Source organism: Lampris incognitus, chromosome 16 (genome assembly GCF_029633865.1).
Source record: "Lampris incognitus isolate fLamInc1 chromosome 16, fLamInc1.hap2, whole genome shotgun sequence".
Taxonomy (NCBI): Eukaryota; Metazoa; Chordata; class Actinopteri; order Lampriformes; family Lampridae; genus Lampris; species Lampris incognitus.
In genome coordinates, this window is record NC_079226.1 from 33,413,369 (window position 1) to 33,435,921 (window position 22,553).

General features: G+C 47.4%; 1 protein-coding gene across 2 annotated transcripts in view; it reads right to left on the reverse strand.

Moving 5' to 3' along the window:
• Positions 1 to 374: 374 nt before the first annotated feature.
• The window catches only part of esr2b (estrogen receptor 2b), a 42,104-nt gene continuing 19,925 nt past the window's right edge, over positions 375 to 22,553 (reverse strand). For both annotated transcript variants that reach the window (XM_056296079.1, XM_056296078.1), the window contains exons 3-10: positions 22,247 to 22,449; positions 21,439 to 21,555; positions 20,100 to 20,462; positions 17,465 to 17,603; positions 12,141 to 12,274; positions 5,510 to 5,693; positions 4,122 to 4,436; positions 375 to 954 (exon numbers count right to left, since the gene is read on the reverse strand). In XM_056296079.1, coding sequence (XP_056152054.1) covers positions 849 to 954; positions 4,122 to 4,436; positions 5,510 to 5,693; positions 12,141 to 12,274; positions 17,465 to 17,603; positions 20,100 to 20,462; positions 21,439 to 21,555; positions 22,247 to 22,449 — 1,561 coding nt within the window. In that variant the 3' untranslated portion in view covers positions 375 to 848. The remainder of the gene's footprint in view (positions 955 to 4,121; positions 4,437 to 5,509; positions 5,694 to 12,140; positions 12,275 to 17,464; positions 17,604 to 20,099; positions 20,463 to 21,438; positions 21,556 to 22,246; positions 22,450 to 22,553) is intronic.

Consider the following 22,553-nt stretch of genomic DNA (forward strand, 5'->3'; position numbering starts at 1 on the left):
ATTTATTTACACTGTTCAAAGCAGATCCTTGACACATGTTATAGTTTTTTTAGTGCCTATGTAAATCAAGCCTTATTTGTTTGTTTTTTTTTCCCACATGGACAGGAGCAGAGCCTGTGTTAACAGTCATCTTAATGAAAGGCCACTTATAGTCGCGACTAACACAACTCTTTCTGCAACAGTAGAAATAGAGAGAGGGAAAAAGCCCTGTACAAACAGCTACCAGTTACAACACTCAATACTCACACACTTTTGTACACCTTAAAAGTAGTACAATACAAGTTACAAGGGAGAAAAAAGTGTAGCACATTATGGTAGAAATACATGGCACTTTTCATAGCTTTATGTCACTATAATGTTTATGGATATGGATGTTAACTGTGTAGACCACACGCACCTTTAAGTAAGTCACTGTCAATGGTATGGCTTGTTCTCAAAGTTACACACAGGTGAAAAAATTCAAATACTGCATATCAAAAAAGCTCAATTGGACTGGCAGAGGCTCAGAGAGGTACTCGTGACCACCATGTGCACATTCACAGGAAATATTACAAACACAAAATATACATTCAATCAAAAAACAAAACCAAAAAACCAAAATACTTCACTGTTAGAAATGTGTGGGGTTTTTTTTTCCCACGGACCAAAAACATCTTGCAAAGAGAACAGAATATTTACCTTACTCATTCAGTATTTAGCATTCTTCTTCTGTGGTGATCCTTTGCTGGATTTAACCCGACTCACCTCCTTACCCCCACCTTCTCCCACAGAACAGTTATGGCTCAGTCCAAATCCCAATTCCAGCTTCTCTCTTGTCGGGCCAGTCGCTCCAGTAAACTGAACCAGCTTCAGATGGCTCCCATGTCAATGCGCTCTGTGATGATGTAGTCTGTCTCTTCTACCAAGGACCCCACATCACCCGTCTCCACTGGCCACTGTTCTGACTGGATGTATCTGTAAAGTGATTGATTGATTGATTGATTGATTGATTGATTGATTGATTGGATGGATGGACGCAAAACATACTTCTTATCACTTTAGTCATAATTTAAAGGGAAACAATCATTACTTTCAACATTATCGCTAAATATATGGTGTGGGGATAACACACCATTCGGAGCCATAATACAAAGCAGTCTTTATATTTATTTATTTAATTGTTTGTCTGTTTATTTCTTTCTAGTTTTTCCCCTTATTACACCCGATTAACCCGATGACATACGGCCGGAACACTTGTCGAATAACTCCCACGGTTCACGTTTCCACAGGAAGGAGATGGCCGTAACACCAGCTTCCTTCAAACTCTTGTCGGCCGCTCTCGTTATTTTACACACTGGATTGCATCACTTTCAGACCGCGAAGGAGACGTGGGAAGAATGCTTTCGGTTGCTTGACTGTGGGAGCCCGGATGGGCCAGAGGGGTCGCTGGAGAATGACAGGTCCCCGAACACTACACCAATTTACACCCACTATCCTTCGGGTAAGAGTGGCCTAATGAATGCCTCGCCCCGTGGACGCTCTGGCCGTGACCGGTTACGGCGAGTCTGGGATACGAACCTCCCAGCCACATGTCGAGCGGACTGCAAGAACGGCGGTTTAATCCGCTCGGCCATCAGAGCGGCCCAACAAAGCAGTCTCCCAGAGAAGTATGAATGGGAAAATCAACTTCTTGCTTTGCCGATAGGCTGCGCTGTGTGATATAATGCAAATATGAACGGTACATACAGCTGTATAAGAAAATGCGAATAACAACGCACCATTATACAGTTATGTGACCGGTTATTTTCTTGCCCGGTGCGGGATTCGATACGGGGTGTACTGCACAATAAGGTGACGTCACTAACCGCTCAGCTAAAGGATCAGATCCGTTAACTAGGGGCTAACGTGTTAGTAGTTTACAGTCGTCACCCTCCCCGGAAACGCGCCCTCGCGCTGTGTTTTCCCGCGCTCCGAAGAGACTTCTGAGGCTCTGCACACTTCCGGATCCCACCGCTGCCACCAATGTAACCGGTTGTTTTCTTGCCCGGTGCGGGATTCGGTACGGGGTGTACTGCACCACAAGGCGACTAACCGCTCGGCTAAAGGGTCAGACCCGTTAGCTAGGGGCTAACGTGTCTTATTAATGGTTTACAGTTATACTACTATTGGTTTTTTAAGCCAGTTTACTGCAAGAAGGTTAACATGACAGGTCAGATGTCTGAAGGTTTTATTAAAAAAAAAAAAACTATCAGCCACGTCTTTGTGGATGGCAAGGCAAAACGGCTGCCACAGACAAACGGCTGAGAAGCGGGGCAGAATTGATCTGTCTGTCCATCTGTCGGTCACACTGTAGTGTGGTGTGTCCACCACAAGGTGGAGGTCTGACAAAAACATCGCAAATATAGAACGTAAAGCAACAAAACAAATGAAGTCGTGCTATGGGGCGCCGAGTGTAAGACCCCTTTTCATACACACAATGCCTTTTGTGCTACGAAACACATAAAGTCATTACGAAACCATGTAACGCCGTAACACCTTTTGTCCACCAAAAACACAAACACGTTAGATTTGCGTCCACAAAACACCGAAGAACACACACACTTTCGTGCACAGAAAACGGATAATTCCTGTCGTTCACTGAACTGCCCGTTGTGCTGAATGCACTCTGGCACTATATGGACAAAAGCAACTCATTTTGTAGACAAAAGTAATTCTGTCCACGTAACAGATATCCTAGGCCAGCCTTTACACTGTTGTGGCACGAGATGCAGCGTGCGCTCTACGGTCATCATTCCGTGCCATCGAATGTTCATTTTGTCCACTTAACTGTTTTACTATATTACTGGAAGTAAGATGTGCACAAAAGGGATTTAGCACAACATATTGCAGGACTCCATAGTTACAGAAGGCCTTCTGTGCACAAAAGCAAAGGCTGCTTGAACTTTCGTAGAAATCAGTGTTTTGCAAAGGACAAAATCAATTATGTTCATTTACAGAATGAATTATGTGTCATGAAATCGCACAGGAATAATTCTGTACACTAAAGCAAATAAATGCTGGCCAAACTAAAAGGCTTCCTGCGGGTGGGAAGTCAGATGTGGGTGTGTGTCCTGGTTGCTGCACTAGCGCCTTCTCTGGTCAGTCGGGGCGCCTGTTAATGGAGGGGAACTGGGGGGAATAGCGTGATCCTCCCAGGCGCTACGTCCCCCTGGCGAAACTCCTCACTGGCAGGTGAAAAGAAGCAGCTGGTGACACCACATGTATCGGAGGAGACATGCGATAGTCTGCAGCCCTCCCTGGATCAGCAGAGGGGGTTGAGCAACCACTGGGATGGCTCGGAAGAGTGGGGTAATTGGCCGGATACAACTGGGTAGAAAAAGGGGGGGAAAGGCATTCTGTCTATGAAAAAGGGCCTGTTACACTTGGCGCCCCATGTCAGCCATCGTGGCGCTTACATTACATGGGCGAAAGGTTTATAATCTAAACGTGGGAGCTAATTAATGCATCACGGGTGAGGGGCGACATGCTGCTATTGGATTTTTTTAATCACTGTCTATACCATATCTGTTAAATCCAATTATTAGTTGCCTGGATGATGGTACTGTATCCCTGAAGGGACGTCAGTTTATCCTTAGGTGTCACAGTAAACGCTGATGTATTAACAAAATGAAGCCTTTGGAGATGGGATTCCCCTGTGGAGTCCCTTTGTCTCGTCCATCTGTTAATCTTCACACGTGATTTGTTGTTTGTATGTATGTAGCAATGTGCTAACAGCACGGTACTTAGTGGTTACCACTGTTGCCTCAGCAAATGTGGTAAGAAGGTCTTGGGTTTGATCCCTTTCCTTCTGGTACTTTGGTTTCCTCCAACAGTCCAACAAAACGCTTGGTATGTTACTTAGAAACAGTAAACTGCTCATAGGTGTGGATGGCATGTTAGTGATTATGTGCATGGGTCCTGTCACGGACTGGTGTCCGCCTACCTCACATCCAATGCTTGCTAAACCCTAAATGTACAATGGATGACCCTTAATTGGATAAAGTGGGAATAGAGAGTGAATGAATAAAAAAGTGAATGAATGAATGAATGAATGAATGAATGAATGGGGGATTAAATGAACTGAAACCTAAATCAGGACTTACCTATTGCTCTCCACAGCAGTGTGAGCCTCCTCTGAGATCTCAGGCAGGTGAGGAGGGCGCGGTTGTAAACTCTGCTCCTGGAAGTGAGTCTCCAGGAGGGAGGTCTCTTTAGTGGTCGGCTGGGAGGTGGCCTGGTCTGGACCTGCGCTGGCCTGGGGCTTCTGCTCATGGCCGTAGTCAGAGACGATCGGGGACGACATGTGACTGGTGCTGCTTTTGATGGATGTGTTGGCATCCAGCATCTCCAAGAGGAGGTCATAAACTAACACCACGTTCTTCCGCTTCATGGTGGAGAGGTGGTCCATGCCTTTGTTGCTAGGGGTGGAGCAGAAATAAACAGACCTCAGACAGACCTATTTCTTTTTAAAACTGAGGCAGATCTTATAACAATAGAAATATAGTTCACGGACAAAATAATCTGGCAGACATGGAAAAGGAGACTTGCAGATTAAAGACCCCCCCACACTGTGTGATATCGGCCATTACAAGGCCGTCTCGGGCAAAATTTCCCCGACGTGGGCAAATCATTCGTCATGAATGGTGATAGGTTATCTTAGGTCATCCAGTGTGACAAGGTTAAAGACAGACAGTGTCGTCGTAGGCCCCAACCAAGTTCTAGCAGTGTCAGAAACTTTCACCTGTCATCGTGATTTTACCTGTAGCATGACAGGGGATACGATGATACGATCTATGATTATAATAGCACCTTGTTGAGTGACCAATAGGAGCATGGTAAAAATGACGACTATGGGGATTTCTGGATCGAATCCCTGTGTTGCCTCCGGCTTGGTCGGGCGTCCCTACAGACACAATTGGCCGTGTCTGCGGGTGGGAAGCCGGATGTGGGTATGTGTCCTGGTCGCTGCACTAGCGCCTCCTCTGGCCAGTTGGGGTGCCTGTTGGGGGGGGGGGGACTGGAGGGAATAGCATGATCCTCCCATGTGCTACATCCCCCTGGTGAAACTCCTCACTGTCAGGTGAAAAGAAGCGGCTGGCGACTCCACATGTATGGGAGGAGGCATGTGGTAGTCTGCAGCCCTCCCCGGATCGGCAGAGGGGGTGGAGCAGCGATCGGGACAGCTCGGAAAATAAATTGGCCAAGTACAATTAGGGAGAAATGGGGGGGGGAGAATTATGTGCCCCCAATGACATGAACAGGCACAAATATTTAATTCGGTATTATATCATATCAGCAGCTACGTCCAGCAACGCCAGTTTGTCAGTTATATCTTGTGTGAGTGTGTGTGTATGTATGTGGTGTAATATCGGGGCGATACAAGATTAAAAGTCACAGAAGGAGGTCTGTCTGCACACAGATGCTTTTTCCGTTACACAAGCTGCACTGTGCTACTGCGCTACATGTCTGTCTGCTGCGTCTCCGGTCTTACCTGACGTGGCGGATGTGGGAGAGCAGCATGGTGAGGTGGCCGAGGCGTAGCGTCTGCTGCTGCGAGGAGAGGCCCAACTTGGAGATGGCCCACACCAGGGCATCAATCACCGAGTCCAGCAGACGCAGGAGCTTATTCCTGCTCTCCGCCTCCTCCTCCGTCTCTGAGGAGTTGATGCACATGTCTGCAAGAGAGCACACAAAGCATTGGTACGTCACAGCCCAGATTTAGCTAGGGGAGTTTTAACGGGCTGAGTGTGGGCCGCGGTTTCCCCTCCAAAGAACATGTAATGCTAATGGATGGATACTGATGAAAGTGGATGCTGCCAGGGTTGAACTTGTGGCTCCTCTATGACGCAATGGTTCTCAACCATGCACCACCAAGGATCATAGGTATGTTCTTTCGCCAACCGAACACCAAACTAGTTCATTTTACTAATTTGCAGGTTTTTTTTGTTCTATCCCCCCCCCCCCCCAGTTGTATCCGGCCAATTACCCCACTCTTCCGAGACGTCCCGGTCGCTGTTCCTCCCCCTCTGCCGATCCGGGGAGGGCTGCAGACTACCACACGCCTCCTCCCATACATGTGGAGTCGCCAGCCGCTTCTTTTCACCTGACAGTGAGGAGTTTTGCCAGGGGGACATAGCGCATGGGATGGTCATGCTACTCCCCCCAGTTCCCCCTCCCCCCCGAACAGGTGCCCTGACCAACCAGAGGAGGCGCTAGTGCAGCGACCAGGACACATACCCACATCCAGCTTTCTACCCACAGACACGGCCAACTGCATCTGCAGGGACCCTGACCAAACCAGAGGTAACACGGGGATTCGAACCACCGATCCCCATGTTGGTAGGCAACGGAATAGACTGCTACGCTACCCAGACGCCCCTAATTAGCAAAATTTTAACTGTGGGTGGGGAAGAGGGGATTGGGTGCATGTATAGGTGAAATCAGCTTTTGCGGGCTTTAACTGGGAGGAAAACCTGCACTGTGTCGCCCTCGGTGGCGTACAAGACCACTGTGCCGTCCTCAAAGACCTTTTAAAGACCAATTACGACTCCAAAGGCCTCGGGATGGAGAGTTTCTTCCACCTGGGACACTCGAGGACACCAGAATTGAGAAAAGTCCGCTCCTAAGCTCCTTCCACAAATCACTCTCGTCCTCCTGCCTCCGGGACAGACGACAGCCCAAGTAGTCGAGCCATACCTTCCATCCGTCCAGCTTAATAAATCCTGATAACCCTCCCTGCCTTCAACGCTTTCTGACTCACTTCTTGCACAATTTGTTCTTTTTTTCCCTTTCTTTCCTTTTTTTGCCCCAGCTGTAGTGGAGCAGAGTCAACAGAGATTCTGGCAGCTACTTCAGCAGTGTGTGTGTGTGTGTGTGTGTGTGTGTGTGTGTGTGTGTGTGTGTGTGTGTGTGTGTGTGTGTGTGTATCTTAGACAGAGAAGTAAACTTTATCAAGGCGTGTTGTGAGGTCAGTCACCTCCATGAAACTGGCTGGGGTGTGTGTGTGTGTGTGTGTGTGTGTGTGTGTGTGTGTGTGTGTGTGTGTGTGTGGGGGGTACTATGGGTTAGGGGGTAGATAATGAAAGATGATTAGAGAAAGGACACAGCGACCGCTGGGAGCACATGGAGATGTTAAAATAGAGAAACTACAGGGCAAAGAAAGAAAAATCAAAAGTCACCAAATATTGACTCCCCACATCACACTTTACTGAGACCAAGTGAAACGTGATGAATGTAGGAAGCAGAATGCACCCCGAGCTTTCAAGAAAATTCTTGAATGCTCTGTGGTATTGAGATGATGCATTCAAGAAACTTCTTGAATGCATCATCTCAATACCACAAGAATGACGAAAAACAGCTACAGACAAAACTGCAGCAGAAACAAATGAAACCATCCCGCCTCCCAAGCAGACTCTTTTTAAATGTGTTTTAAGAAAACAGATTTGACTGCAGATTAACTGAGACAAACAGTATTTGTTTGCAGTGCAGTGTGCCAAAGGTCTTCGAGCCTGTCCTCGTTGCCTACCTAACCTCCCCAGAAGAACACAAGCCTTAAAAAGCTGCAAACTTGCATCTATAAGGATTAAAAAGTATTTTATCACCAACATCAGCTCCCATCTCATGTGTAATTCAGGGTGAAATTTGTCTGTAGCAGAAATTCTCGTAAAATTTACATTGGGAGCAGGTTTTCCAAAACAATTGTTTTCATGGTATCAGGACCCATAACATTTCATAGGGGGGGATATGTGAGTCTGCTTAACAATTTATTCTACTTTTTAAGGGTGCTTATCCACTCAAATACAGCCAAGCTTAGGTTAAATAACTGGTTATGGAATTATTGAGTACTGGTTGAGGACACCCAGTACCTTCATATGAGCCCTAATTTCACCATCAGAAAGTGTTCTCTTTCATAGCATTCATTTCATGTCTCACCATGGGAATGCCTCCTGCGTGACCTCCTCAGAAGCGCCAATAACATTACGCCGAGCCCTAACTGGCTGGCACTTCTGACGTCTATGTCAGGAGGGCATGGGACCCTCCTCCTATATATTGCGCTGACATACCGTCAGTCGTCATTCAAAAAAACTCTTCTCGTTTCATATAGAAGCCTGTCGACAACTGTGCTATTGGGTGCTAAGCTAAACTGTCCACGGACACAAGTAGACAACTCAGTCACCAGGCGCTTCATCCCAGCTGTACAGTTGCACACTAGTCCACAAACAGTAGCAATACTCTTCCAACAACTAGTCTAACTGTGAAGTAGCAATACTTGCACTAATAAAGTTAGCAATATCAAAAAGGTAGCAATACCTAAAAAGAGGTATCAATACCTCCAGAAGAGTAGCATTACTTTTAGTCTCTATGCTAACGGGGAAGATAGCAATACCCCTCCCCTTATTCTTGTCTTTATTAAGCTTTATTTTCGCCTGGTAGCTGCACAAGCTATTTAGTGACTTTGATAGCGTCTACAGCCAACTAGCTAACCATGACTTTGGCTAACAACCCCAGTGGAGCTGGAAAAAGCCCAAATCTTTGCAGCAATAGAATATCTAGCTGGGACACTCGCCCCGTGTGTGCAGCGTGTCTGGATCTACTCCATGCCCAGGCTGCTTTAGCCTCCACCGTCGAGCGTATCCACTGCACTGCTTTCCCCCCTAAGCTACACTGCCACCGCTTGGCTCGCCAGGCTAACCTGTTTGGGGGGGCAGGGGCTGCTTATGTGTGAAGCAGCTGCACCACAGGGAGATGCCACCTCACTTGGCTGTTGACATGCAAGACATGTGCAAGTGCGCAGCTTCCAGGCTCAGCCATCCCACATGGTCCATTGTCCAAGCAGAGGTTGTGAAATCTTGGTTTGATGGCAAGAAATTGCCTAAGGCAAAGAAGATGGGGAAGCAGCTGCTGCCTATTTTCCCGGAGCTACTTGATAGCAGTAACGTGGAGCTACTTGATAGCAGTGACGTGGAAGGATAGGCCATACAGTGAGAAACACCCCATTATGGGAGGTTCCCTGTTGGATTGTAAGGAGTCCAATGGCATCCAGCAGATGCCACCCATAGAGCCACTAGTAGCGGCCCAACTTCACCCAAAGACCTCCCTGTCTACTTTGGCTCCGTCTCTCCCCTCCAAGACAGACCCTCCAGTATAGCCTCACCGATAAGTGTTGCAAGGCAGCGGCTCCTTTCAGTAAGAGCCCTCAGCACCTCTTCTATTCTCACAGCTTACAAAGCTAATCTAGAAGATGACACGACAGCTAAAGTAGATACCACCCTGTGGGAAGAAATCTGCGTTATAACTGACCAAGTCCTACATTTCCACAAGTCAGCCATCCAAGCTATAGGTAGAGTCATGGGCCTCATGGTTCTTCGGGAGAGGGCATACTAGCTCGGGCTCACCAACCTGATGACCAAGAAGAAAGAAGAGCTCTTGACACTCCCATTGTTCCTCAGGGTCTCTTCGGTACAGCTTTTACATCCATGCAGAAGAGATGTGAGGAGAAAAAGAGAGAGGATGAAGCGCTGAAGTGTGTCTGCCAAAGAAGGCTCAACCCGCTGTTCCCACGGTGCCAGGTCAGTCATATGCACAGGGCGCTTCTCACCAGGCCCATGCCTAAAGCAAAAGCAGCCCCCCAGGCCCCCAGAGGTCCCAAGAACCCGTGGTTGAGGAAGCAATCTCCCCAGACCAGACCTCACCGTGGCTGTGAGGAAGAAGAAGTGGCCGGCCTGATAGCCTCTCCTCTGGGGAAGAGCAAGGCCAGTTTGCTTCCTTCATGGGCAGCTCTATCCTCCCCCAGCTCCATTCCAGGACGTGTTCTGCACAGACTGCAGAACGCAGATGGGCGTTCATGTTCATATGCCCACCAAATGGAAACAAAGACAACGTTTTCACTACTATCACACAAGCACCTTTCTTATGCATTCTGTAATAAAAACGTCCTGACACATGCAACCAGGCAGACTGCCGAGAGCGCTGTCAGATGTTACACAAATATGCATAAAAATCATATGTTGAAAAGCAAATCAATTTTATTTGCCATAACCCAGCCTGTTGGGACCAACACCCCCACGACTGTGATAATACGCAGTCCAGGTGCCTCCCTGCCATTTGCTGGTGGCGAAGGAGTGTATGGCCGGTGTGTGTTGCACGCCACAGCCAAAAGAGGGTGCATCAACTTTGATGGCGTGTGAGTATGAGAGCCGTTCTGGATCTCCATGCCCTAAACCATCATCTAGGAACAACAAGCACTGGCTAGCAGAGATTTTTCAACTCCTGTCCAGCCCGCCGTGGCCATTCCAGGAACCTGCTGTCTCAGGCATGGGGGTAAATATTCCACCCCCACCCAGAGAGTTAGCCTCTCTGGGTCTGGCCCGTGAGTGGTTCAACCTGAATACAGTGGGACTCCCTCACAGTGTTATTGACACTATTCAGTGCCTCTTCAACTATGTTGTTATATGAGCATAAGTGGCTTGTGTTTGAAAGCTGGTGCTCAGAGTCACAAGGTATTCCTTTTCAGTGACCTGTGGCAGTGATTTTGTCATTTTTACAGGACCTCATTGAGAAGGGTAAGGCTTTTTTAACCATCAAGATGTACCTGGCTGCTATTTCAGCCTGTCATAATGGTTTGGATGGAAAGACGGTGATCAACGCCCTTTAGTGTGTCTATTCATGAAGGGTGCATGCTGTAAATTGCCTACATCTAGGCAACTGGCTCCATCGTGGGATCTTCCCACTGTACTAAATGCTCTCTCCTGTTCCCATTTTTAACCTTAGAAACAAGTGAAGTTGAAAATACTGTCCTTGAAGACAGCCTTATTGCTTTCTTTATCCTCGGCTAAGTGCGTAGGTGAAATTCATGCACTTTCTGTACATCATGCTTGTACAGAGTTTTCCCCAGCAAATACTAAGGTCAGTCTGCAGCCTAACCCAGCTTTTATCCAGAAGGTTATAGGCTCGTGCTCCCCTATAGTATTGGCCGTCTTCTATCTCCCGCCTTTCTCCTCTGAGGAGCACAAGCATTTGCATTCTCTATGTCCAGTTTGCGCACTGCGAATTTATTTGGACAGGACCCAGGGTTTTAGAAAGAGCGACCTGTTGTTTGTGTCTTGGGCAAAGCCACACATGGGAAAACTTGTGTCCAAACAGTGTCTTTCCCACTGGATATTAGGGGCTATTGCCTTAGTTTATACTAGCAAGGGTGTTTAGCCTCCTGCTGGCCTATGTGCACATTCCACCAAGTGTTTAGCAACCTTGTGGGCTCCCTTTAAGGGAGTTTCTGCTCAAGATCTGTGTGCAACTGCATGCTGGGCCTTGCCCCACATGTTTGCTAGATTTTACAAGTTGTACATCATGGCACCAACTCTGGCACGTTTGGTCATAGATACTGGCTCTTCTCAGAATGTTACTTCCTCTTTGTGACATGCCACTGGGGACAGTTGTCTTTTTTACACGCCTGTCTGGCAATCAGAGAGTCAGTATTTTTCCCATAGTGAGACATGAAACGAATGCTATGACAGAGAATTTTAGGTTATCTGATTAACATGAGCGAGTGTCTAACTAGACCACCCTCCTTGCTATGCGAGGAAGAGTTGACCTTGTTTTGAATGACAACTGATGCTATGTCAGTCCAATATATAGGAGGAGGGTCCCATCCCCTCCTGACATAAACGTCACTTGGGTCAGCCAATTAGGGCTGGCGTAATGTTATTTGAGCTTCTGATGAGGTCACAGGAGACATTCCCATAGTGAGACACTCACTCATGCTAATCGGGGAACTGGGGTTATACCTATAACCTTAAGTTCAGCTGCTTCACCAGAAATCCTCCTTCCCTACTGTCATGTCTTAACCCACATTCTAGAAGATCCCAATGCAGATCTGCAAATAACACGATTCTGCCTCAGATTCTTATTCATCCATTTATTTTGGATGTATAACAACCTGTAGGGCTCCTTTTGGCACCGTATCAAAAAAGGGGGGTGCTCCACTTAGCTTGGCTTAATAAAAAAAGAAAACAATAGAGTGGTGATTGCCATAAGAGACCAGAGCTTGTGGAAACGTGGACCATTCGAGCTCTCATCACACTCCCTCTCTGTAATAGCTGTGTTAAGTAAAGACAAGCACTCACTAGAGTTTAGGAGGATCATGGCTTTCAGGCAGACGTACTCCTCCCTTTGTAATTTGAGCTCACGGAAACGAGAGGTGGCTGCCAGCAGCATGTCAAAGATCTCCACGATGCCCTCCACACAATGGCCCTCTTCCCTGGAAACAGAGAAAAAGAGATAGTGTGTGTGTGTGTGTGTGTGTGTGTGTGTGTGTGTGTGTGTGTGTGTGTGTGTGTGTGTGTGTGTGTGTGTGTGTATGTGTGTAGTAGTAGGTGGTGGGGAGTTAAGGAGATGGAAAGAGGATGAAGAGAAAGAAAAAGAAAAAGAAAAAGGAAGCAGCACGTTTGAGACAAAAAGGGAGACAGGGGAAGAGCCAGACAGAGAGAGAAGAGCTAGGGTGGGTCAGAAGTGAAGGGACAAGACAGGGAGGGAGAGAGAGAGCAAGGGAGAAAATTGAAGCATGTGTGTGTGTGTGTGTATGAGAGAGAGAGAGAGAGAGAGAGAGAGAGAGAGAGAGAGAGAGAGAGAGAGAGAGAGAGATCGAGGGGGGAGAGTGGGAGAGAGAGAGAGAGAGAGGGGAGAGAGAGAGAGAGAGAGAGAGAGAGAGAGAGAGGGGAGAGTGGGAGAGAGAGAGATCGAGGGGGGAGAGTGGGAGAGAGAGAGAGAGCGCGAGAGAGAGAAAGTGAGGGAGAGAAAGACAGAGAGAAAGAGAGCGAGAGAGTGGGAGAGAGGGGGGAGAGCGGGAGAGAGAGAGAGAGATATTTGGACAAAGGAAGAGTGGAACAGAGAAGAGGAGCAAGTGGCAGTGTGTGAGATAGTAAGAACATCATGGAAAGCCCAAGAGGAGAGGGGGGCAACATAAAGAGGAGGACGAGAACGAGTATGACAGAGAATGAGAGGGGGGAAAATGTGGAAGAAAAAAACAACAACATAAATCAAACCAAACGGGCTACGTGTCAGGTTTCTCTTCCTTTCACCTTCTCTCCTAATTTCCCGAGTGCGTCCACCAATAGAGCTGATGAAGCTGCACAAGTCTTCTACACACCGAAGAGCACAGTGAGAATCTGATCAGTTCTGCCCCACCGCTCCCCCAAGCTTTGCTCCAGAACCATCATCAGATCAATAAACATGATTCTGGTCAATATTGATTGATGATCATTAGTGATTAAACACAACACAAGTCAAACACTAAGCTAATGAATTCCACTGAAATCAGCAGCGATGATATATTGTGCATCCATACAAACACGCTTTAAATCAAGTGTGATGGGGAAAGAGTGGAGCGGGGGATAAGGACAGACACACAAAGCACTAAAGCAAATAAAACCATGGATAATTAATTCAGTTTTTGTTCCTGCCCCCCCCCCCCCCAAGACCTTTTTGGTGTAATTGGATCATTTGTGCCCAGGATGTTTTCCGCAGCCGTCCAAGGAGAAAGGCTCCTGCAGGCTGCCGGCGGCCGCACGACAGTCAGAAACAAGTCCGTGTTATGAAAACACCTCAAGGTTGAGCTCAGCCTATAGTGACGGTTTCCGTGGCGGTGGACAAACGGAGGGACGCTGTGCTTAACTCGCCAGGCCGGCGTCCTTCAGGGAAAACACAGCCAGTAATGCTCTCCGTGTCCCGCTCGTCACACGGCTCCCCCACACACACCTTCACCATCTCACTCCATCACTCACCCTCTTCTTCTGCACACATGCACGCACACACAAAGCGCACAAAAACAAGACGCGTGCGTACACCAACGCACACTAGGGAAGTGAATACATAAGCACAACTTTTTTGGGGGGGGGGGATTTTCCCCCCCTATTTCTCCCCAATTGTACTTGGCCAATTACCCCACTCTTCCGAGCCGTCCCGGTCGCTGTTCCTCCCCCTCTGATGATCCGGGGAGGGCTGCAGGCTACCACATGCCTCCTCCCATACATGTGGGGTCGCCAGCTGCTTCTTTTCACCGGACAGTGAGGAGTTTCACCAGGGGGACGTAGCGCATGGGAGGATCATGCTATTCCCCTCAGTCCCCCCCCTCCCCAAACAGGTACCTCGACCGACCAGAGGAGGTGCTAGTGCAGCGACCAGGACACATACCCACATCCGGCTTCCCACCCACAGACACAGCAGATTGTCTCTGTGGGGACGGCCGACCAAGCTGGAGGTAACACGGGGAATTGAACCGGTGATCCCCGTGTTGGTAGGCAACGGAATAGACCGCCACGCTACCCGGACACCCCAAACAAGCATATTTTGAAAAACAGGAAAAAAAAAACATATCTTAGAGCGTGACCTATCTGTATGTCGGGGTTCAGATCAAGGTCAGTCGATTCCCAGTTACACCATGAGCCATACTGGTATTACACACATGGCCAGTCATCCACCCATTATCCAAACCGCTCATCCTTACTCAGGGATGCTGGAGCCTATCCCAGCAGTCACTGGGCGGCAGGCGGGGAGACACCCTGGACAGGCTGCCAGTCCATCACAAGGCTGACATGCACACACACACACACACACACACACACACACACACACACACACACACACACACACACACACACACACACACACACACACACACACACACACACACACACACACATCTAGGGATAATTTAGTATGGCCGATTCACCTGACCTACATGTCTTTGGACTGTGGGAGGAAACCAGAGCCCCCGGAGGAGGAAACCCACACAGACACAGGGAGAACATGCGAACTCCACACAGAGGACGACCCGGGACGACCCCCAAGGTTGGACTACCCCGGGGCTCGAACCCAGGACCTTCTTGCTGTGAGGTGACGGTGCTAACCACTGTGCCACCGTGCTGCACCTTTGAACTCGAGGCTTTATAAGTTTAAAGGCCTTTGCTGGTAACCCACCAGTCAAAACCTTGATTTTGAGGATTTTGTCTCCCAGTAACAAAAGCACACGTTTTCATTTTTTTATTATTATTATTAATTGAGAAGTTTATGTTGCGATGAATTTCACTCGTTTCCAAAGTGCACTTTAAGCAAACAAAGCAACAAAAAAAAAAAATCCTATTTAAATAAAAACGGCAGTTGATTGGCTTATCTTTCATTTATCTGAGTGCAGGTGACTCGGTTATCTTAAACAGCCGGCTTAACAAGCGGCTACAGTCACTTAATGATGTGTCCTGTACGCGGAACCAAGGCTCCAAAAGTCACTACAACAAACGCACGACGGGGGATTTCCACCAAGGCCCCCACGATCAAATGACAGGACTCGGCGGGTGGACTCTGGTCAAACAGGAAGTCCTCCGAGCTGGATGAGATGTAATTAATTATCCCGTGTTTACTGTCAACGCAACAGGTGAAACAGAGACTGTCATCTGGGCTAAAGCTGAAGGGCAATTAGACACACAACACTGAGTGACTGAAGAGTTGTGACACAGGAAGTCCTTCAGCAGCTGAGCACTAGCCGTCCTACACAAACAGGTAGTATACTATATCATCGACCAACTTGTCGCACCTGCCGCTGATGTCACTGCTGGTTCAAAGGTTCTGATGTAGTCCTGATTTACTGCAGCGGTTAGTCTCTTATTAGTGTGTGGGAAGCTGTTGAGGGGACACACAAACCACAGTCAGGCTTACCTTTTCCCACACACACACACACACACACACACACACACGTTTATCTATCCCTGTAGGGACTAATCCTAGCCTTAGGTCTTTCCTTAAATCCAGGCCTGACCCTAACCATGGCCTAACCTTTACTGTAAAACGAACCGAAAAACGCAAAATCACACAAAAAAGACTCACAATTTAGATTCCCCCCCCCCTTTTTTTCTCCCCAATTGTACTTGGCCAATTACTCCACTCTTCCGAGCCGTCCCGGTCGCTGCTCCACCCCCCTCTGCCAATCTGGGGAGGGTCACAGACTACCACACGCCTCCTCCGATACATGTGGAGTCACCAGCCGCTTCTTTTCACCTGACAGTGAGGAGTTTCACCAGGGGGACGTAGCACGTGGGAGGATCACGCTATTCCCCCCAGTTCCCCCTCCCCCCCAAACAGGCGCCCTGATCAACCAGAGGAGGCGCTAGTCCAGCGACCAGGACACATACCCACATCCGGCGTCCCACCCGCAGATGCGGCCAATTGCATCTGTAGGGACGCCCGACCAAGCCGGAGGGAACACGGGGATTTGAACCGGTGATCCTCGTGTGGGCAGGCAACACAACAGACCGATATGCTACCTGGACGCCGAAAAGACTCAAATTTAAACCCAACCTGAACTCTGGGCCTAAATGTACTGCCTAGCTTAATACCAGACCAAAGCCTAAGTGTAGGTGTAACCCTAACCCCTGACCCTGAAACGGTTCTTATCCATGTGAGGACCAAGAAAAATGTCCCCACAAGGTAGGTGGTTCGTGATGTTACTGTGCTTATGAGAACATTTTGTCCTCAGTGTGTAGATAAACGAAAACACACACACACACACACATACACACACACATCACAAAGACAAACACAGACCCACAAAACCTACCTACAAAAGCCCAAACATACACATACGCACACGGACATAGGAACAGAACAGGCAACCTGTCAGTATCTAATGCATCCTCCAGACATTGAAGAGATGATTTCCACTAGGAGAGCCAGAAAGCCTTGGCACAGGGGAGTGGCCGCCACGTGGGAGTGGAAGGTCAACAATGAGTGGGAGAGCAAGACCATGCCAACCCCCCCCCCAACACAAAAAATGTTATTTAAGCAGCACGTTGTCCCTGGAACACCACTGGAAGTTTTTCATGTGATAAAACATACGACCACACTATCATTAAAACTGGCCTTGTCTGGGTGTACCATTACTTTTAAGAGAATATGATTGTATTTCTTGTTTTGAAAAAAAATACCATGTCTGAAAGGGAGGCTGCAGACAGTACTGGGATTTTTTGAAATTTTTCTTTTTTCTTTTTTTCCATTCAATCGGTCCAGTACTCCATGGCCAAGCTCTGAGCTCATCTTAGATTACAACTGTTAAAATGTGGTGAGACGGGATACATGCTAGCTAGCCTGGTATAAGCTACTGATATGTGAGACAAACAGGCCAGCAATGCCAGGGAAGAAGAGAGTTATATAGGCAAGAAAGCAGACAGACAAGAGGAAGAGAGAAAAAAAGTGAGCAAGACACAAACACAAGATCAAAAATACATGCAAGATAAAGAAAAAAAAGGTAGACAGACAAGCATCCATCCTTTCCATCGCTCACCCATCTAACCGTCTATCCATCCAACTTCCACATAAATCTTCCCTTTCTCTTCCCTGTTGGGATACGATGCAAATAACTGACGCGCCACAAACAAGCACCGACACCAGCAGGCCTCCTCACCTGTTGAGTTTGAAGTCGGGGGAGAAGATGAGTTTTCCAGGGTGGTCCACAGATCTCCACATGAGACCCAGCATCAGGACCTCTAACCAGCAGCACTTCAGCAGGTGAATCTGGTCCGCCAGGCTCAGCTCCACAAAGCCTACAGTCGAACAAATACACACATAGACACATGCACATGCACACACACAGGAGAGAAAGAAATGAAGGTAATTCTGCATTTTAACGGCTCGGTGCTGAATAAAGCAAGTACTGTGACATCACCTGACAGCCTCATGCACCTTTTTCTCAGCACCTCGCTCACCTGCCTGCTCCCTCTTAGCGCTTCCATGCAGCTGACAATGCACACTCATTTTCACCTCAATCTGCCCCAAAAAAAGTCTGGGAGCTTTGTTAGCAAATGGCGTGTCTTTGATAACTGTTCAAGTTAACACCTCATCTGGAGCAGCCGCCTGCTGGGCTTACCGAGAGGCTGAGAGAAGGAGGAGAGCCCTCAGAGAGCAGAGGATAAAAGAAGAGAGCAGAGGAGAAACCCTGCAATCTGTTGCCTGGTATGAAAGACAAAAATTAGGGAAAATTCGAGAGGAGAAGAGAGGAGTGGAGAAGAGAAGAGAGAAGAAGTACAGAAATACTGAATTGCCATCATACAGACGAGTGAAAGAAAGAAAGGAAGGAAGGAAGAAAGAAAGAAAGAAAGAAAGAAAGAAAGAAAGAAAGAAAGAAAGAAAGAAAGAAAGAAAGAAAGAAAGAAAGAAAGAAAGAAAGAAAGAAAACGAAAGAAGATTGGAGCCACAGCTGAAGCTGCCTTGAGTGATATAACCTACCTCATAGCCATTAAAGGCCTACTATCTATTCTATCCATCATCTCTCTCTCTCTCTCTTATATATATATATATATATATATATATATATATATATATATATATATATATATATATATATATATATATAGTATATAGTATATCTGAAAATAGGGGAGAGTGGGGATGGTTGTAACAAAGGGATGGTTATTACAGAATCACTTTCGTCAAGAAGGGACTACCTAAGCATCATGTGATCAATTTCATGTATGACCACTTCCTTCCTGACCTTGCATGTGAAATTGCGTAGCGGTGGGAAGACGTGTGCAGATTTTACCGCCAAAACACCGATTTTCTAGTAAGAAAGTAATATTTTGGACCAAGCCTACGTTATGATTAGTACTGATGCTGTTGAAGGTAGAATTATGTAACTTGTATTAGATCAGAGACCGGTCTCTTGGGTAGAATATGAGGCATTTCATCTATGCTAATTTCAACCGCCGTGCTGCTACAGCTAGCCAAACATGGCTGACAGGCGTGGGGATGGTTGTCACACCTGAGCTCCTCAGATTGTGAGCACGGAGCCCTTTGGAAATTACAAACCCAAAGAAAAGTGGATCAGATGTGTAAATTAAAAGCTCCGGGCCCACAAAGACTGCACCCCCGGCACACCTACATACATCTGTCGCCACTGCGACTCCGATTAAATGGATAAAATACACACGCACACACCCACAGAAACGTGCGTGCACACACATACACTCTTTGTTCACTGCATAGCTGACGTTCTCTAAGAAAACCCTTCTAAAGTTAAAATGATCCATACTGCCGCCAAAGGCAAACACAAACACAATGACCCTGTTCTTCGTTTAGTTTATAGCGCATATGTTCTAGAAGAAAGTTCCTCCACAGTTTTAAAAGTATCAGCAACAGCTCATTATTGTAGATTACAGTCATTCTTAAAGTGATTTAAAAGTCAGTGGTGAGTTCTTTTTGTTCTTGGTGAACACCAGGATGATGTTGAAGTGTTTGAAAATGTGCAGATAAACTTATTTCGATGTATATTTTGTGGCGTGGTCTCAATTTTTGAGTCTTGACACCTACCATTACAACTTACCCCGGTGGTGGGGCAGGTTGTAACAATGGAACTCCTTTTGTTTGACATAAATGATTCATTCTTTGATATAGTTGGAGAAGTTGCAAACATTGTTATTTGTAGTAGAAAATAAGGGTACGCTGTGTCAAAACTTGGGGTCTCTAAACAAAAATTTTGTGAGTTAAAGTTGCTGAGACTAAAAGTGTTCTCCCTGTGTGTGTGTGTGTGTGTGTGTGTGTGTGTGTGTGTGTGTGTGTGTGTGTGTGTGTGTGTGTGTGTGTGTGTGTGTGTGTGTGTATGCTCTAACTCCCCCCCTGCAGCCATAATTCTGAGCAGTCTTCTGTTTGTCAGATGCACACTGTCAAAATTGTGCAAAGTTTCCGCCAATGATGTCACTGGCAGACGCCATCTTTACATGGCATTTGGTGGCATTCGCCTCAACAGCTGTATATAGCAATGTTATGCCTTTCTAATGTAGGGGCAAACCAGGAACTAAGTGCTGTACTGAACATTCATAGAATGTCCACCAGTGACATGACCGGCAGATACTTCCCCACACCAATTTGGCAGTGTTTCAGAGACACACAGAAGACTGTTAAGTATTATGGCTACTAATAGGGTTTCATCGCTATAACATATATGGAGAGATAATGTTGAAAAATCATGATTGTTTCCCTTTTCTCTTGCCATTATCTTAACTCAACCCTGGAAATAGACAGCTCCCATATCGTAGACTACTCACCAGGGATCTTCTTGGCCCAGCTGATCATTAGCACCAGTTCCTTGTCGGCTAGGTTGGTGAGGGACATCATCATGCTGGCCTCGGTGAAGGGCTTCTTCAGTTCATCAATGAGGTGGATCTCCGGAGGCTCCGCCTCCATGATACGGGAGATGAACTGCTCCGGGCTCATGGCTGAGTGGTGCGCCTTGTTAACCTGGGGGAGGGGAGGTAGAAAGGGGAGAGAGGCCTCCAGGTGGAGGTGCGGTTGGCCACGTGACCCCAGCCCCACCCTGACCAGTCCCCTGCTCCCCGTCGAATGCCTGGGCTGGGCCCCGCTGCGCCGGTGCCTAGTCCCCCTGTAGCTGCAGCGTTCCCGCCTCACCCCTGTAGTAAAGCAGGATCAAATCAGAGTGGATCAGAAGAAACATTCATCTGAACCTGTTGATCCCTGCAGGGAGATTGGTTCTACAGCATATAGGGCAACACAAGTACGGCTGAGAATACCGAAGGAGATAGCATGACCTTCAGTAGTACTAACACTTAACTAGAAATAAACAAAGACAAAACTGCCTCTTCACAGATGAATACACAGGGGGGAGTTCTGGTGAACAAAGCAGTCGCTGCATTTTAAGTCTACTTTAGACATTTTGTTCTTTATTTCAAAAATCCTTCACCATCTCTCACCATTGTTTCTGAGTCACTGTTGTCCTTGTAAACCATGTAGTGAGTATGAAAAACACTTCAGCTGACGGGGGAAAAGGAATTTAAAGGGAGCGTTCCAAGAAAAATGGACCAAACGCACTGAAGTTACATCTCGGCAGAAAGACACCGATGTTATGGGGGAAATAAGATGGGCTATTGCTATATGATGCTATATGATATAGTTTCCAAGAGAAAGTACTGGAATTAGGGAATATGCAGAGTGTACATAATGTGTTCTGCTGAGGGGGTGTTTTTTTTTTTAATGAACACAAAACTCAATAAAAACTAAGACGGGAGAGAAGAAACTTGTGAATTGTGTGTGCGTGTGTGTGTGTGTGTGTGTGTGTGTGTGTGTGTGTGTGTGTGAACTAATGGCACAGACAGTATTTTTACTGGCCTTGGTGATTAAAGTTACTCAACATTTTTTTTGTTTTTGTTCTTGTTTTTTCATGAAAGTCTTGATCGAACAGGGTAAAAAAAAAAAAACATAGAAAAAAAATTTCTTAACTGCCTTGAAAAAAATCTTATCTTCAAGCCTTTGGGGGTCCTGCAGCTACAGCAACAGCACTACATAAAGGACAATAACTAGATGGGTGCTGTCGCAAATAGACTCAATACTGTGACGTGAGGCGGCAGCGACAGGGAGCGGTCCACCTACCACACTTCATCATGCCCACTTCATAGCACTTGCGTAGGCGGCAGGCCTGGCAGCTCTTGCGTCGGTTCTTGTCGATAGTGCACTGGTTCGTGGCGGGGCAAATATAGTCATTGTGCCCTAACAAAGAAACACAGGTGGAACACTTTTTTTTTTCCTCTTGGATTTTTTCCCCCCTTTTTTCCCCCCCAATTGTACTTGGCCAATTACCCCACTCTTCTGAGCCGTCCCAGTTGCTGCTCCACCCCCTCTGCCGAGCCAGGGAGGGCTGCAGACTACCACATGCCTCCTCCCATACATGTGGAGTCGCCAGCCGCTTCTTTTCACCTGACAGTGAGGAGTTTCGCCAGGGGGACGTAGCGCGTGAGAGGATCACTCTATTCCCCCCAGTTCCCCCTCCTCCTTGAACAAGCGTCCCGACCAACCAGAGGAGGCGCTAGTGCAGCGACCAGGACACATACCCACATCCGGCTTCCCACCCACAGACACGGCCAGTTGTGCCTGTAGGGACGCCCGACCAAGCCGGAGGTAACACAGGGATTCGAACCGGCGAGCCCCCCTGTTGGTAGGCAACGGAATAGACCGCCACGCTACCCGGACGCCTAGGTAGGACACATTTAAGAAAGAAAATTGATGTTTCACACAGACGGGCACAGTAGAAAGCCCTGGCAGCTGGGACAGGGCAGTAAGATGGACAGACATGTACACAAATACAGAGGTGACAGAGGGACATATGAAGGGATGAAACGATATACTGATTGACAGACTTACAAATGGAGGGATGGATGGACAAAGTGGACAGAGACCTTACCCTGGATGCTCCTTTTGAAGAAGGCCTTGCAGCCCTCGCAGGACCACACGCCGTAGTGGTAACCCGAGGCGTAGTCATGGCACACGGCACAGAAGTGCATGTCGGCCTTACCGCCCACCAAAGCCAAAGACGACGACGTCGAGGAGGAGGGGTCGAGCCCTTCCACTCCCTCCTCAGTCCTCTTCCCAAGAAACTTGTTACAGCTGACGAGACAGCCGGGAGAATAGAAGGGTGAACATGGGCTCGGTTAAAGGGACAACTTGACATTTTACATTTTACAAGTCTATCGTTAATATGTCATTGCTCC